The sequence below is a fragment of the Mastigoproctus giganteus genome, chromosome 9 (genome assembly GCF_048544385.1).
Source record: "Mastigoproctus giganteus isolate SK-2022 chromosome 9, ASM4854438v1, whole genome shotgun sequence".
Lineage (NCBI taxonomy): Eukaryota > Metazoa > Arthropoda > Arachnida > Uropygi > Thelyphonidae > Mastigoproctus > Mastigoproctus giganteus.
In genome coordinates, this window is record NC_143583.1 from 55,010,240 (window position 1) to 55,029,029 (window position 18,790).

The 18,790-nt window shown below is 36.0% G+C and overlaps 1 protein-coding gene across 2 annotated transcripts in view; it reads right to left on the reverse strand.

Moving 5' to 3' along the window:
* The window catches only part of LOC150080252 (uncharacterized), a 77,314-nt gene extending 59,324 nt beyond the window's left edge, over positions 1-17,990 (reverse strand). Inside the window, exons 1-3 of one of the 2 annotated variants that reach the window (XM_090382104.1) lie at positions 17,925-17,990; positions 14,979-15,155; positions 1,697-2,060 (exon numbers count right to left, since the gene is read on the reverse strand). In XM_090382104.1, the coding sequence (XP_090238230.1) occupies positions 1,697-1,892 (196 nt within the window). In that variant the 5' untranslated portion in view covers positions 1,893-2,060; positions 14,979-15,155; positions 17,925-17,990. Of the gene's footprint in view, positions 1-1,696; positions 2,061-14,978; positions 15,182-17,924 lie in introns of both variants that reach the window. The other variant, XM_090382103.1, reaches the window with a different exon arrangement.
* Between the last annotated feature and the right edge of the window lie 800 nt (positions 17,991-18,790).

Consider the following 18,790-nt stretch of genomic DNA (forward strand, 5'->3'; position numbering starts at 1 on the left):
TTTTGGAGAAAGAAGTCCGTAAAGACGCCTGAAAATATTTGGCGCATGCAGGGAGTGGATATACGTAGCGTAGTCCAAGAAAATTTATCTGCGCAGGTATCACGGTGGTTATAATCACCGTTGTTCTCACACCGAGTAGAAAAGGCCCGAGTTCAGATCCCGTTAATGATGCGAGGAACTTTTAAAAGCTTTTGTTCATTCCGTAACTGAGTTAATCGGATAGCAAGCCCCCACCCAGAAAATTAGGCAAATCGACCAGAGAACACACGCAATTCATGAAATATTACAGATGAGTTAGTTCTCGGGTGGCTCAAATTTGAAAGTTTGTTGTTGAGTCCAAGAAAATCAAACGACTATCTCAATAGCATGGTTTAAAAGAAATGTCTAATTTAATGTAATTTAGAAATATCTAATTTTCAAGTCTTGTCGTTTGATAAGACTTGAAACTGTTTCCTTATAAAATAGAGATGCAACGATCGGTGACCAACGTTGGCAAAGAAAGGTGATTCGCTATCTGTGATTCATTTCATCAATATCCAGACGATTATTCACCATCGTTCATCGACGAAGTGCTCTTCCACCTTCTTCAGTAAATTTCGGTAAACAGAATATGCATGTATGAGGCAGCTTGAATTCCCATGCATGGAACCTCCTTTGCATTCAAGAAATGCACGGTGTGGTGTACAACTCAGTCAGTCTCTTAGAATCGTCGCGCCAATTTTACTGGATACGTTTAATACGGAACGCTGCCGGAAACTCCTTCAAGACCATTTTCTTCCAGCTCTTAAAAGCATAGAAGAAAACATGAAAGAACACGGCGATTCTACCAACTCTGTTACCCACGAGGGCTATACCGGACTATAACCCATACTCATTAGATCTAGCACCGTCTGACTTTCCTAATTTGAAAAAAAAAAAAAAAAACCTAGCTGGCATCAATTTTACCACCGACAGCGACGACATTGGTGCAGTGGATGCATTACTGGAAGACCAAGAGAAAACTCGCAGTTGAAATCAATGCATTGCGGCATTGATGGGAAAAGTGCATTGACTCCAAACGGGAATATGATGAAAAATTACAAGAATAAACTCCTCTTCAAATAAATCCATCAAGCCATGAACTTTTCAAGCGTCCCTCATAATTAATGTCAGCGCAATTCATCCAAAAATATAGACATTCAAAACTAATCATCATGGTGGTACAGAGAGTATAATCACCGTCTTCCCATAATACCCAATGTGGGAAGACAGTGATTAAAGGCCATGTATTTTCTGAGTGGGAAAGGCCTGAGCTTGAATCCCGTCAATGATGCAAGAACTTTTATTGGCCTTTTCCCCAACGTGGCTGAGTTAGTCGGTCTTCGGCGAGTGTTGTATGATTTCAACATATATCTGAAACCTAAGCTAACATAAACGTAACAGCATTTAAAATTGTCGCGTTTATGTCTTTTCTCGATCTCTCGATCTCTCTCTCTCTCTCTCTCTCTCTCTCTGAATCTTAGCAATGCATCACTGGATCTTAGCTAAATGCTTTGTTTTTACTTCATTAAACATATAAACAAATGCCAAATCTTAATCGGTTCGTTTAGCGCTTAAATATATATAAAAATAAAGAGAAGGAAAGGCACACAATAAATATAGAAAGGTAATCACCAACTCCTTTACATCCTACGTTACATTCAACACACCCACTCACCTTCAATATCAGCCATCATCTCTTTCATGGTGGCTAATTCCCTTTTAATCTCTTGGTGATCGGAACTGGCCGACAGAGATCCACGGACCAACAGGATTACTGTCACGAAGACGCTGCAAGACGTGGAAAGAATTCTCTCAAGTTTGCACATCGCGCAGAGATAAGTCCTCAAAACCAGCGGACAACAAAGGTACATGGGTATCGTCTGATAGGCGGCCTTGGCGTTCTTTCTTTCCCCCGCAGTACTAGGGAGTTCCTGGGCAAAGCGCTCATTTAGGTCAGCTGTTCACATATGGTCTCTTCACATGAACACGTGTTGACGGGCGTTGATGTTCCTTTGCTTAATTGTCCACTAATGTTGTGTCTGAGAAATTATAAAAGAGTAATGACACGTTATATAATAATACATGAAACGTGTAGTTGGGTTAATATTGTATTCACTCATCGTGAAAGAACAACAGATGGTAATGAAACTTCAAATTGAACAGTAAAAGAATAAATCGTGAAAGAACAACAGATGGTAATGAAACTTCAAATTGAACAGTAAAAGAATAAGCAAACATGTTTACTGAAAGCCTAATTAATGGTGTCTGCGGTACAACTGTAAACACACAAATGGACTTCTTGTTCTATTACTATTAAAACTACTATTTCAGATTAGAAGAAAATCTTTATTGTACAGTAAAGATACAATAATGTGCCCGCCACAGCCAGGAGGCCAGGGGCTTGACAATGATATAGGGTAATATAAAAATATGTACAGTATAAAAATTTGTGCAGTATAAAAGATTACATAACAATTAAAAACGTAGCATTAGCCATTCAATAGATATGAGTATGTACATAGTTGTGAGGCAGACAGTGCACCAAGGTATGTGCACGTTCATATGTACAAAGCACATATTTAAGCATATTCACACAAGTCAGAATATTTCACAGTGCCAAATTATTGTTCGGTATTGCATTTTCTTGTGAAGACAGTTCGTCGATTTGCCTGCGATGTGCCGTTATGCGCCTCATAGGAGATAGCAGATGGAGATATCGGTATGAGTCGACATCAGGGGCCAAACAAAAGGGGAACAAGTTCGGCCAACGAGCGCCTGTAATTGCGATCAGAAGCGAATTTCTGCAAGTCAACTCCGATCATTAGCAGGGCTTGTACTGTCGGAAGTACTTGTCCATTAGTTTTTGGCATTATAATTAAGAGAGACAATACTGGATATCATTCCAGTTTTTAAACAAGGCGATGACCTTGTTGAACAACTGATGAAACGCTATCAGTCTATTTTCGATCTACATTACATAATACTGTCTACAGTAATTGAAAATATTGGAGAGAGCATTGTATAATACAGTATGTCTATGAATTATTCTCCTGATTATAAAGCTCGATTAAAATTTTACTGTAATAGGCATCTTAAAATGGTTTGTTGCTTCTATTAAAGCAACTCAATGAGTTTTTTCTCGTGCGGTTTGTAGGTGTGATCCCAGCAAGTATTGCGACAGTGCAGCATTAAAATAGGGATAGTGAAGAAGAAAGCAATGTGCGTGTTGTGCCTGTGGGACACCAAATCTCCAGTGACTGTAAAGAGACGTTTTCAGAGGAAATTTTGGACAGATCCATCTACAGAGAGATGAATGCGGCGATGGTTGAAACAGTTTCTAGAAACCAGCAGTGTGCTGCACTAGAAAGGAGCAGGTAGGCCTAGTGTATCTGCAGATGAAGTTTAGGAAATGTTTACCCAAAGTCCTACAAAATCTATCCGCCGGGCAAGCCTGCAGCTGCAAATACCGCGAAACAACATTGGGTGGTTCACAAGAGATTGAAACGTTATGCTTACAAAGTGCAAATCGTTCAGGAAATTAAGCCTCACGACGAATCACAATAAGAGGAATTCGCTGTTCACATTCTCGCCCATATAGACAAAGTTGAGCTCTTCTGAAAAAATGTCGATTTCAGCGATGAACTGATATTCCACCCTGGTGGAATATCAGTTCATCGCTGGTGGAATTGTCGCATATGGGGATCTGAAAATCCCCGCTCAATATAAAGTCGAGTGTGATAGTCCCAAGGTAAACGTGTAGTGTGTATTGGCTTTCAGCCAGGTGATTGGGCCATAAATCTTCAACGAAAACACTGTGAACTCTGCAAATTACCTACATTTGCTCGAATTGTGTGCTGCACCTCAGCTGGGAAATATTCGTCCTCATGTTTTCTATCAGCAAGATGGACACCACCACCACACTGGAGCTTGCATATTCGCGGTATCCTCAATAAAAAAAATTCCTAACCGATGTATCGGCCAGGATGGTTCCATTCCATGGCCTCCTCGTTCTCCAGATATCACACCTATGATGTAAAGGACAAGATGTGTGCAAAAAATTGGACGTAGTAGTAGTAGTGGCATGTGATGCAAGAAAGCATGTGTATGAGCTAATGCAGCATCAGCCAAAAAAAAAAAAAATTACACCATTCCCTCCAAATGCCTGTTCAGTTCTTCCTTAAATTTATTCAACCAATCAACTTCCACAACGACAGATGGAAGTTTGTTCCAGCAATTAACCACCCGCTGGCTAAAGGCAAATTTCCGCACATCTATTCTACATCTGTCTTTTCTTAATTTGAATTTATGCCTCCTTAGGTTCGTAATCTGAACAAGTGGAAGGATCCCATCAGAATTCAGCGTGCTCAACCCATTCAACGCCTTATACACCTCAATCAGATCACCGCGCAGGTGCCTAGTCTCCAGCCACTGCAATTTGCAGAACTTAAGCCTCTCTTGGTAAGAGGATCCCTTCATTCCCCTCACCAATCTTGTTGCCCTTCTCTGTACACGCTCAAGTAAATCTACATCCTTCCTAAAATGAGAATGTATGCAGTACTCAAGGCGTGGCCTGACCATTGCCTTATACAGAGGGACAATCACCTCCTTCTCCCTGCTAGCAAAATTCCTATATAACATTGACAAAACCCCATGACCTGCCCTGGCAGCCTGTCTGCATTGCTCAGAAAACTTCATATCTTCCTGCACAATTACTCCCAGGTCTTTTTCATTTTCTACCACCTTAAGTGTAGTACCACATAGTTGGTACGTTTCTCTGGGGTTACTTCTACCCATACGCAGTACTTTGCATTTGTCAAGGTTAAACTTCAGTTGCCACTTCTTAGCCCATCTGCCCAAATTATCTAGATCCTGTTGCAGTCGCACACTGACGTAAAGGACAAGATGTGTGCAAAATATTTAGCAACGTCACAGAGTTAAAAGACAAACTGAACAGACAGTGACATCCATTTCTCGAGAGATGCTTCAAACGCTTGGAATGAAATCGGCTACTGTCTTGACATTCTACGTGCTACCAAAAGTGCCCATGTAGAGGTTTACTGAATTGCGGTTGTGTGATAAGAAATTCTCTGAGTTGCTTTATTAAATGCAGAAAACCGTTTTATAATTCTTCTTACAAAGAAATTTTAATTGAGCTTCAAAACCAGGTGAATAATTTATAGACACTCTGTGTATAATGTTAAATTTCTATAGGATGAAGGTAGGAAGAAGGGCCTGCCGATTTTATTGATGTTCGCCAATTTCTAATTCGCTAGTTTTTCAAAACGTGATCCCTAAGGTCTTGGATAAGTAATTACAAATACAGGCGCTCCCCGACTTACGGAAATCCGACTTTACGTAAAAAATTTCAAAAAAAAAAAATAAATGTCCGTGTGGAAATCAGCTGGGATTGTCGACTTCAAAGGTACCTACAGCCCGGTCTCCAGTGGGAACTTTCCAAGAACACCAGACATTGCCCATGTACGCAACTCGCCATGTACATAGCTCACATGATGTGCAACGACTTCTTTGTATCTAGAATGGGAGCTTCTTGTTAAACTATTTCTTCCTTCGTCTCATTTTTGCACACTGTTATTTATACTACCGCTCGCAGATAACTGTTTCTGTTTTATTATTATTATTATTATTATTGCGGGTTATCTCAATCAGTATGGTAGGAAAACATGTGGGTAGATCTGACAACCTTGGTGTTTCGAAAAAGCGGAATACAATAACATTAAGAGCAAAAATTAGAAATTGTGAAAATGTATGAAGGTGGAAAAACAACCAAGACCGCTTCACGTGTTTTAAGGCTGGCAACATCCAGTAGTGAAAGATAAAGAACGAATAAAAAGACCATGCAAAAAGTTCTGCCTCTTTAAAGTCTACTGTGAGGAAAAGAAGGCACTTGCAGATTCTCTGACTCCAACTTCAGCCATATCCAGCCTTCAGCCATTACACCTATACAAGTAGGGCAGGTGTTAGTGATGATGATGTGAGAAAAAAGAAGGAACTTGTAGATTCTCTGACTCTAACTTCAGCCATATCCATCTTCAGCACCATACTTCTACAGACCTTCCACTTCTTCGGCTATTTTAGAGTCGGGAGAGGAGTCCGATATTGACGACGTGAGAGCTCTCTATTCAACCTCATCCTCCTCCAACTAATATCAGTGTTATATATACCGCCCCCCCATACACTCACACACCGGAAATAAGTTGCATTTCCTGTGTGTGTGTGTGTGTGTGTGTGTAACTTTTAAAGTATGAATACATACTTTAAAAGTTTTGTTTTTCAAATAATATTCTAATGCAAATATTATGAGTATATAATTGTAATATAAAAATGCTATTAGACATAAATAAAGTGATGTTTTAGATGGTGGACTCATGTTTACATTTTTATACAGATTTTGGGCGGTTTCCGAGTTACGTAACATTTCGACTTACGGACTGGTTTCCAGAACGGAACCCTAAAATAAGTCTGGGAACGCCTGCACAAGCTCTTTTGTGTTATTGAAAAATTATACTGCATAAAGCGGTCGTTTCGCCTTTTCCCTTCTTCCAACATATGAAATTCCAGGGAAGTCAAATCAGGAAAATGGGAGGGCAAAGTAATTAGCCTGCATCGTCAAGCCCATCACTCCGGAAATGCCTCGTCGTTATAAGCCCGGACAGTTGATGCATAATGAATCTTCATTAGATGAATTTCCTCTTCACCATTTAGCCTTTTAAAAAGTTTTTATTTTGCTCTCTCACGCCAAACTAAACGGGGATTATCGGTAATGTTGATTCCAAACGTCAAGGAACTCCCAAATGGTTTAATCTACGTGTTATTATACGCATATACCGCAAACAACAGTCTCTAGTAGAATTTTTATATTGATAATATATTAACAAGAGAGAAGCTTAAACTTGCAGCTAAAATTTTCTTTCCTTTACAAGTGAAAAAAAATTAAGTATTTTTACATTCTTTTAGGACCAGTGCAGACTTCTTTTAAAATAGAGTTCAGATAGCTGTACTATCAATTTTGATATTATACTTTAATTTATTCATGGAACATAAAAGTCTTTGTTTGTCTATGGAATTTCAAGTGGACTCAGGTACGAGATGAAAGATATTGCTCCCATTCAGAACCTACCATGAATTTATGGTAGGGTTCTGAATGGGAAAATTTCGAATAGTTTCCCACATTATGGGAGAGTGATCGAAATCACTGTATACCCCCGAAGGTCGTGAGCGTGTATCGTTTTACTGTTCAAATATTTAAATGCGGTTTGAGTAGTTTGACAGTGCGCCACTTGGATTGTGCAAATATACCTACCCTCAGGAATAACACGATGGTCATAATCATTGTCCTTCAATATCATCTGAGAAAACCGTGAGTTTCAATCCTGTCAATAGCGTAAGAAACTTTTATGAGAATCTTTCACACCGTGGCCGAGTTAGTTGATCTATGTGGGACATAGTTTATTTCCCCAAAAAGTCGTTTATTACAGGCGCGTATTGCGCCTGTAAATTGCGTAAATACATGCAATTTACAGGCGCAATACGCCACGGTGTATGCACTTCGGCTCAGGGAACCCTTAACATGAAAATATTGTACACATATATCAAGCACGAGTGTGAAACGTTTCATGCTCCAATGTAATAACAGCAACGTCGTTGAGTGATTAACTGACGTGTACAGTTAATCCCAGACGAAATTAGTAGATCTCCGGAATGACTACCCAAATTTCATATCCCGACTATGGAGGAAGTTCCAGGAGACAGGATAAGTATCGTAGAGGACTGACCGAAGGAAACGACACTAGCGGATGATCAAATAAAAAAAAAGTAAAGTGCAGCCATTATCAACCCACTGCAGGATGGAAGCCTCCTCAACAATTCATGTTGAGGGAAATGGACCATAATCTACCACGCTGGTCCAGTGCGGGTTGGCAGATCGACCGTATTCAGCAGTCAGGGGCTTGAACCCCGGTCTACTCAAAGAGCGTGTGCTACTGCACTCCCGCTCCTGCCCACTCGGCTACGGAGGCCTTTATCTGTCCCTAACGTCCAGAGGACTACGAAAATAACAGTACAGCAACTATCTTCCGAGTTTCCAGCAATCACAGAAGGATATACAAAACTCCGGATCAATTGTATCCGAAATAGATGGTCAGAGATTATGTTGCCTACGCTTTACTCCCATGAGAACGTGGCCATTTGTTTCTGCTGCACATCTTCCAGAGAGAAACTGTGATTGATCTGAGGTATATGGACGAAATCTTTTAAACCTTTGTCAAAGTTTTATGGGTACAATAGGCTCCAGCTTTCTTCCAATGATCTATCCTTTCCCTTTCTCATAGAGCTCAACTGGTAAACTACCGCCTTCAGATTGAGGATATTTACCGAATAAAGTGTTCACCGAGATCTCCAGACATGAATCCTATTAAGCAAAACTGCCTACTTCTAATACAACAGATAGAAGTTTGTTACAACAATCAAGTGTGGATGCCCTGGAGAAGGCAAATTTTGATTTATCAACCACCCTCGAAACCTTACATAAATTAAAAACTTCTTTCCTGGATGAGTGGGCTTCAATGAGCTCAGACTATTAAACACTCTCATTAATAGTATAAGAGCTAGCTGTGAATGTTGCCTTGTTGCCACAGTAATCATATTTTCGTATTATCTCCACCTTCCTCTAACAGGTCGGTACTCATTTTCAGGAACACATGAACCAATTTGCATGTTTTCAGAAATGATATATTTTTCCCATAAGGGATAAAAGGGGAAGCACTCTTACTTCATAAAATAACAGATACTTCTATACCAAATTTCATGCCTTGGTAGCACAGTTAATATAATCAATGCCCTCACCACACAGCATAGAAAAGACCTGAAGTTCAGATTCCGTTAGTCACGCAAAGAATTTTAATGGGCCTTTTTTCACAACGTCGCTGAGATAGCCTCGTTCTCAAGAGAGGGTAGCGCATTTCTCCCGGAAATTCTGATTTTTTGTCCAGAAAACAAGGCAAACCGACTACAGAACACTCAATTTATAGACATAATATATACAGCACAAGGTGGTTTAATTTACGATGTGCCTGAAACTCTAGTACTACCAAATTTCGTCAACTTGTATCAATTATTTTACAAAATATTACATTTTTCCCATCCGTGGACTACATTTTCACTACCATTGCATTTTACGAGCAAGTGAGGCAACATTAAACAAGGTTTCCCTGTCCTGTGGTCTGCTATTTATATTTAGTATTAGTATTAGTAGTCGCAAAATGATGCAAGAAAGCAAACTTATAATGTGATGCGTAGACTTCACATGCTACAATTTGCAGCAATAAAGCCTTTCTTGGTAAGACCACCATTTTGTTCCTTTCACCAATCTCGTTGCCCTTCTCTGCACCCGTTCCAGCAGATTTACATTCTTCTTAAAATGAAGCCTCTACACTTGTGTGCAGTATTCAAGATGCGGCCTAACTATTGACTAGTACGCTCGGATAACCATCTCTTTATGCCTGCTAGCAAAGTTCCTATATATCATTGATAAAAACCCAATGTGTAGAGAGGCTGTCCTAGCAGCCTCTCTACACTGCGCAGAGAACTTCATTGCACAATTACCCTCCCACCTCTCTCCCCTGAGTGAGTTGGTTCTTCAATCTGGGATTACTTCTACCCATCCGCATTTGTCAATGTTAACTTTCAATTGCCATTTCTCAACTCATCTGCCTAATTTTTCTAGTTCTGATTATTATAATTACACTGATTACTATAATTAACGCTGGTTACTATAATTAACCAACCTGCCAACCTTTGTATCATCTGCAAACTCAGACATTAAGCTTAGTATACCTTCACTAATAAATACTGAAAACAACAATGGGCCCAGCACTGTACCCTAGATAACTCCACTAATAACATTAGTCCACAAAGAGCAGTGCCCATTACGATTAAAAACTACTCTCTGTCTTCTCCTACGCAACCATCCCTTTATCCATAGCAGTAATTTATCCTTAATGCTACACTGCTTCAATTTCTAAGTCTTTTATGTACAACAGTATCAAAAGTTTTCCTCGAATCTAAGTACATGATATCAGAATTACTTTTTGCATGCGGTTGCATTAGAGTATCCAATCAGATTGGTTAGACAAGATTGCCTCTTAACAAATCCATGCTATAATTATTTCTTTAACCAGTAACTCCATTATTTTCCCTGGAACAAGAAGTTAAGCTAACATAAAGTGACCAGATCCTTAGCATTCCAACGCAGGAAATCTCGAGGGGGGATTTTTTCAATCACCCTAGAAACAATATACATATAAATATAACACAATTGAAGAAGGACCTTGAAAAGACACTACTAAGTTTCGAACTAAATTAGAAAAAAATTGGTTGGTAAATGAAGAGTCTAAATATAAAAACAAATGACATTCTTTAATTAAGAGCGAAAAACTCGAAGTATATTAATTGGAAGGAATATTTCCTGCGAACTATTTATTTTAGAAAATTCCAAAAAAACAAAACAAAAAAAAAATACAAATCAAGGTTACAGAAAATATCGGGAATACCGCAAAACATACAAGTGAACTGGGGACTTTGCTTTTATTTTTGTTTCAATAAAATAATACACGACAATTATTATTAAATAATAATTACTTTGCCCTAATTTCACTGCCATGAACATTACTTTCTCTTTCATACACAATAAATTTTACTGTACTCTTAATACAGTTGTTATAATAATCAATATCCGCTATTGTTTTTAATTCTGGAATTCATCTTTGTCAAAAATAACAAATGTTCAATCCTGTCTGCGCTCCTTTGACTCACTTTTCCACCATATCTTTTTATAATGATTAGTTCCCGACTCAATAAAAAGCTTCAACACATATCTTGAATATATTCTTCAACGGACCGTCGAGAACTTGGCTATTATTGAGCTATAAGTGATATATAATGATCATTTAAGTTGTTTCAGCGCTCTACGTGTGTGCAATGATCTGTAGATGAATGTCAGTAGCGCCATAATTACCTTTTATGGTCGCCAGCTCGAAAATCTTAACGGGCTTATCTAATAGAAAATTCATTGATTACTAGTTAAAAGAAAGGAACTGAAGGTTACTTGTTGTCTATAAGAGACACTCGTTTCAGTTTATTTTTTTTTTATTTTTCTGGAAAAATTGTTGAGCTCTATTATTTTGTGAAACATCCATAGCTGCGATTGGAATTTTCGTAGCTACATGTCTGCTGCAGCTGAACAGAAAAAAAAATTAAATCCTATTATATTGTATCATTCTTTCTCTAACAGAGACCTTCTCTATTTCATTCGTGTATTGGAATTAAATTACATCCTACAGCTCTATATAATAAAGGAGGTTACCAATAACTTTATGATGGTGTAACGCTATTGGTTTGTTATAAAAATAAGGTCAAGCGGAATTTTTCATCATAATTATTTGAACTTCTTGAAAGAAATGCATTTATGTTATATTCATAACGAAACTTCAACGGATTTTAGTTAAGCGCGCATTTGTTTCTATAAAAGAGAGAACGCTCCAAAAAAAATAGTAAATCGAAACAGTCCCCTTGAATTCAACCTTCTTTAATAATAAAAGTTTCAATGTGTTTTAAAGTTTTAAATACTACTTTATAAATGCACATTTTATCAATCAAAAATTAACTCAAAACTGGATACTGATTGGGATTCAAAAAAGGAATTAGAATATCCCAAGTAACTGCATTTTTTAATGTCGAATTGCTTAGTCTTCTACTCCATATTCGTGGAGAAATAGAAGATCATTATCTTCTATTTCTCCACGTTTCATATCTATTATTGACAGCAAGCACTACACGTTTAGATTTTGTATACAATATTCTACACAATTTAAACTTTATAATTAAATATTTTAACTGATTTAAAATTAATTGAATATGTACAGATCAGGAGGAATGCTATTCCGTGACTAACCAGTCGTGGAATTAGATAATAAACGATGCTGTGAATGATCCTTGTTCGAATAATCAACGTTACTGCAGTCAGTATGGCCGAAAGTTACCAGAATTTAATTTGAGAGATATGAATTATTTTTTTTAAGAATAAGGAACTTCACAAATGCTATTTATATTTGAAGAAAGGGTAGATAAACATCATATTTGGACTATTCAGCATTCAAACTATCAGTCAAAAATGCTTTGAAATATTTGTCTCAAACATTGCACAGCATTCTGTACAGTCGCTGCAAAGAGAAGTTAAAGAGATGTTTCACTATATAAATAAATAGTTTAGTTTTTTTTTCTTTTGTTCAATGAAAAAAACATTTATTTAGAAACAAAAAAAGAAACATCCTTTTTCATAAACATTACTAAGTTTGATTTTATCAATACCTTATGAATTTGAAATAAAATCGAATTTACATTCTAACTGTATACATATATAATCCCCATTTATACCCTTCTCCTGCAATTAAGTGTATAATATGACTTACATGTGTAAATTCCATTTAATCCAAAAGATATGAAGCTCTAGTATAATATTTAGTATTTACATGATCTCTCTACCTACATCGATATATATTATCTCTCTTCTCCTCTCCTCTCCTTTCCTCTTCTGTTTCACACACAAACCAACCGTAGAATAAGTCAGATGGATGGCAGTTCATATGTCTCTTTGTCATCTATCACCTACATAATTATACGTTATCCGAATCAGCAACAAGCAAAGAAGAACGAAGGCAATCGAAATGCGCCAAATGCTGTGTTTCGGAGAAAAATTAACTTAAAGTGACGAGAGCTACCAGAATCCATTGCGAGATATATCCTTATAACGCGACCGCGTTAGAGGAAAATGCTTAGGTTACGAATATTTTTTTAAATAACTACTGCTACCATTATTAAATACTCCAGACCTTGCTTGGTGCAAACTCTTGTTTTCAAAGATGGCACTGAAGCTCAAAGGAAAGAGATTTACTGACATCTTGGAAATCCAGAAAAAATCACAGGAAACGTGAATGTAACACGAAAAAAAAAAAGTTTAGAATTTCGCTTCTAACAATGGAAAAATCGCTGGGTGCATTGAAGTGGATCTTTGTTTTAAATACATTTCTCAGTGATAATGCTCCTAAAAAAAAATAACAATAACATTTCTCAGAACTTCTCTATGGGTAGCACAGTGTATATAAGCATCTCCTTCCGGTGAAAAAGGCAAATTCGAATATCATCAATGACTCGAGGAATTTTTTTTTTTCCCCACGACGTGGCTAAGTTAGTCAGGCCAAGGTTACATGCTTTTTCCTTCCAGAAATTAGGGTTTTTCATCCAGCAAAGAGGCAAACACACGAACACGCACAGTTTAGAGACAGTATATACGGTGAAATACGATCTTAGTTGCTGATACTATCATTATTATAACTTTTGGGTAGCAGTTCCAATTTATATATTATTTTAGATATAAAAATATTCCTCTAAATATTTTCCAAGTTACTTGTTATTAAAATTGTCGAAAAATGCCATCATGGTTAGCACAGTTAGCAGATTCACTGTCCTCCCCACACCGGATAGAAAATACCTGAGTTAGAGTCCTGTCGATGACGTGAGGAATTTTTATGGGCCTTTTTCACAACGTGGCAGAGTTAGTCGGTCTCAAACGAGGGTAGCATGGTTTTTTCTCCAGCAAAGAGAAAATAAATCACAGAACCCACGCAATTTACAGACAGTAATATGGCCTTAGTTGCTGATGCTCCTAAAACAACAACAACAGCAACATCGTCGAAAAGTGATACTTTCAAGAAACAGGTAAGCTAAAATTTATCGCACATATATGTACACTGCCGCCCCAAATATGAGTGAAACGAAGGACTAATCAGAATAACTATTTTCATGAATTTATTTATGAATTAGATTATGAATTTGAATTTTATTACATGAAAACACTACAGCCACCAAACAGAAATTGCATCATATCAAACGTTTTTCACAAAACAAATACATTCCAGCAGCAAACGCAGTTTTATTTGAATACAGGAGTATTGTAAGTACATTGAACAAAGATATTGTATCTTTAGAACAAAAACAATACTAAACATTTCACAGTAAGGAATGAAAATTTAATTGCGGAAATATTCTCATAATACGGGACGTCTGATCACTGTAAGTGTAATTAGGAAATAATGGAAAAAATAACAAATGAATTTGGAAAACATTTAATGATCATTGTAATCACTGTCTTCCCTATGCACTGCGTGAAAAACCCCTTAGATCCGAATTCCGTTAATGAAGCTTTATGGGCCTTTTTCAAATCGTTGTTGAGTTATTCGGTCTCGGAAGGTGGCAGCATGCTTCTTTTTTTTATTTTTTTTTTTATTCTGGAAGCTCAGATTTTCAGAGAAAAAAACAGCCAAACCGATCAAAGAACACACGCAATTTACAGATGCAACACACTGCTGGTGTATGAGCTGTTTGGCTAACCCTATCACGAAATGTTTATACCCTTCCTGTCTTTTACAATAAAATTTTACCCATTTTGTCCCTACCACCTGCATCAAGAAAAGTAGCTTTTCAACTTGTACAAGATATTTTTGTTTGCAATAAAAATTGCATGCGTATTTTAGTTTGCAACGGTTTATAAGCTTTCGGTTTGTCGATTTTAACTTTTTCACCTTATCAAAAGTGTTGATTTTCAACTGTTGCGCTTTCCATTTCAATGGCGAATCCAAAGAGAACTCTTTTCATTTCCTCCCCCTCTCATCAAAGAAGTTTAGATACAACTGCAATTCGGAACACAGTTCCATAATAATAAATTCGTTCATAAAATATTTCAAATGCTGCCCTTACTTTTAATAAAAATAATAAAGACTAAATAAATAAATAACAGAGACTATAATTACTGTGGCTGACTTATGTAAAAAGAAAGGATAAGCTCACTTCGTTCTAGGTTATAATTGTTTTCAACAGAAACTTACCTATTCCTTTCCATATTCTTCAATTCGGACGATCCTCCAACCTGCGGCATCCTTTGCCAGCACTGAGTTGTACGAACGGTAAATCTCCGCTGCTCCAATGCCTCAGCACCTGCGCTTGCGCGTCAAAGTGGCGTTTGCAATCTTGTCAACTTCTTTGTTATGCAGTTAATTCCGCTCCTGGTGAAAATTGGAACTTTAAAGAGCTATAGACAGAGTAAGGAGAAATTTGGCCTTGAGCAAAGAATTAATGACATAAAATACAGTATTTTATCTCCCTCCTCCCTTCCCGCCTTCTTTTCTAGGCGTATGATATTTATTTGGATCTCTAGGCGTCGCTTATCAAAAATTTTCTGCCATGAAGACTGTGGCTTAATTTTTTAATAAAATCTCATTTCAGGAGTGCGATTATAATAAAGTCTCTTCAAATTGAAGACCTGAATAATTTCTGGTAGTATTCAAATAGTTTAAGCATTTTTATGTAATCAAATATTTCATTCAATTTCTTACTGGTTATAAAGGTTCAAAATTTGATTGAAAAAAGTCCAATTTCTTTCGGATTCATCTTCATATTATACTGTTCACCAAACAACGATCGGCGAATATAATATGAAATATGACATAAATAACCACATTTATGTAGTCAAATATTTTATTCAATTTACTACTGGTTAAAGGTATAAAATTTAATGAAAAATTCTAATTTCTTTCTGATTCATGTTCATCTTAAACTGTTCACCAAAAAGTGGTCGGAAAAATCTAATTAATTCAAATATCGTTTATCTCCTGCTTTACGCATTTATGTAAGTAAATGGTAACGTCCACAATTAATAAAATGCTATTTGATTGCAAACATAATAGAAATATAGGTTATGGATTTTCTTGAATAACTATAACTTAAGTAAACTTCTAAAAAAAGTTTCAAATATTGGTAATATGACTATCGATTACTAAAATTTCTGCCCATTCATTACAAAAATGCAGGCATGCTAATGCAAAGAATTGAAGGTTTGTTATGAGATTTGTATGTTATGCGTTAGAATATAGAATGGACATCAACTTCCATCAAAAACTGTATGTGCAAAAAAAAAATTTCTAGAAACCTTCGCCAGCTGTTCAGAACTATCTGACGAGGCAACCTAGTTTTAAATTGAAATATGCGATAGAAATAGCCATTTATTAATTATACAATATAAGTAATATTAATTGCATATCACATATTTATTACTTATTTATTTATATTAAATTAAATATTATATTAGGGTTTTAAATTTATATTAATTGAATAAATTACCGCTAAGAAATTACCTTAATAATTCCACCTTGATTTATATTATATTAAAATATTCACCAAGGTAAATAATTTTCCACCAGGTGGCAATTGGATGACGTAAACATTATTTATCATTCGAAATGCGCATACTCGTGAGAAGATATTTACTGTTAAATTTACTGTGGATTTAACACTATATTTCAGTTAAATAATATTGCGAAATAAGTAATCGTAAGTAAATAAATACATTTTATGGAAAATGTTAACTTAAAGAATTGCAAGGAATGTGGTAAATACAATGGCAGCCATGTAAAAGTTGGAATTAAATTAGAAAATTATTTGCTAAACACAGTTCATATGTTTTCTGTAGCCTAAAGGAGCATCGTTATGTTTGAGGTATTCATTCCACAATTTTAATAACAACTATTTTATTTCTATATTTTGTTGATTTTTATGAGTTCATGCAATTAGTCAAATTTTAATAAAATTAAACGAATTAAAGTATATGCTTTAATTCGGAAAATTTTATTGCAAGAGTTATAAACACTAAAGGAAACTTTTATAAATATTAACATCAAATGTTTTACATAATTGTTTACAATACATATTCAATAAACTCGATTTATTTTATCAAAAACAAAATGTTTACCTGGCAATACTTTTCATTTGAGCGAATTTTCTTTAACAGTTTTTCATTTTTTAGTGCATATGCGTAAAATTCTTTGCATGACATATTGTGATTGGTTTTCGCCAATAGTTCTTCAACATTCTTTCGGTCTAATTTATTTCTGTCCTTTTTCCATGGGTTAAACATTAAGCTAAATACTCGCTCACTCAATGCATTTCAGTGAGGCAATGCAAAAACAAAATATTTTGTTCTGTATTTATTTTTAAATGCATACGTACTTCGTATGCATTTAAAAATTTTATCCAGATATCTGTGGTATTTTGAGGTCTTTTGTCTCAATATTTTTATGGAATGATTCCAACAGAACATATTCTTCATTCAGCAAATCGATATTGATATTGGGAATTTAAAAAAAAAAAAGTTTGTTGCCTGAGCCTTAAAACATTACAATGAAATAAAAAAGAAGTCAAGTACAATGTAAAAGGTTACAAAGTAAGCATATATAAATATTCTATTAACCTCTTTGTAAATAGGATAGAAGGTCGTTTTTTGAGTCCTTAAGGGTGTATTTCAACAACAACTTCGTCAGTTAATTCTTTCTTTCTTCCTAAATAATCATCTAAACAGGGCGTTTTATGATTTCTGCTTTTTTCAAATACCACATTTCAAATTTTAAAAAAGGGGTATCTTGGAATATAATTCCAAAAAAGGGGTATTATACCCCGAAATAGGGTACGTCTGGCAACCCTGTCAGCTTCTCTTGTTTTTTTTTTTTTTTTTTTTTTCGGAATAAATTATCACATGGATTAATAAATTAAAATACACTTAATAGGTTATAAAATTCCATAGCGAATTTAACGGAATTCATATGGAGTTAGTTTGCCAATTATATAATGAAGTAGTGAGAGACAAAAGGCAATTACAAAAGATGTTAGGAAACTCATGCAAAGGGATATTTTTGCACCTTTAAGATCTCGCTTCACTTATAAACAATTCCAAACTCCGATTAACGAGTCATAGCAACACAAACAACAAAAAATAATCATACTTTCAGAAATTCCAGACGATGATTAGATGGTACTCGTGCATAACTTTCACCCCTTCTCAAAACAGCTGTACCAAATGATCCCAGTATCGGAACCGTTTAAGACAACTAACTCCGAGAAGGGGCGTTTCTTATGTGAGTGGATCCTGCATGTCTCTGACAAGTAATCACGTGGAACTTGAGCCATCGTCACTGCCACTTGCGAAAATCCTCCCGCCCAACTGACTTGCCTTAGAGAAGCATCGAGAGTACGTTAAACTGGGTCACTGGGAAAGTCTTCTACGACAGCCTTCCAGATAACTGCAGACTTTCATCTGAGGAAGCGCTGTAGTTGCTGGCGCTTTGCGCAGTTCAACTTGACTGAACTTCCCCTTATTAGATAAGGATATCTTCAAAGTGCTGACATTATTAAAAGCGATCAGCCAGTGGTTGAAAGGCTGCTTATCTTTAAAAAAGAGAAACTGAGCCGTAGCGAGCTTTAAAAGTGATTTAATTGCATCACGTTAGGTTTTTAACGAACTTGTCATGATGTTCACTCGTTGAAGATGTTACGTCAGACTTTTAATAGATTATTTCCTTTTGATTGCCAGCGTATATTTCATTTTAAAATCAAACTAGCAAACCATTTAAGGTATAACTTATAACTAACATCATTAATAAAGCATGACATAATCAATACTCTGAAAATAGACGAAATGAATAATGTCGCACATCTTCAATCTACTAATAATGACTAGATGGGAATATTCTGTTTCATAATTTAGAGAGGTAAACAATCAAAAATGAATGATTAAAGTAAATTAGGATACATCACTATAAAATGAAATACAAATTATACAAAATATTAGAAAAAAATAATCACACTAGTA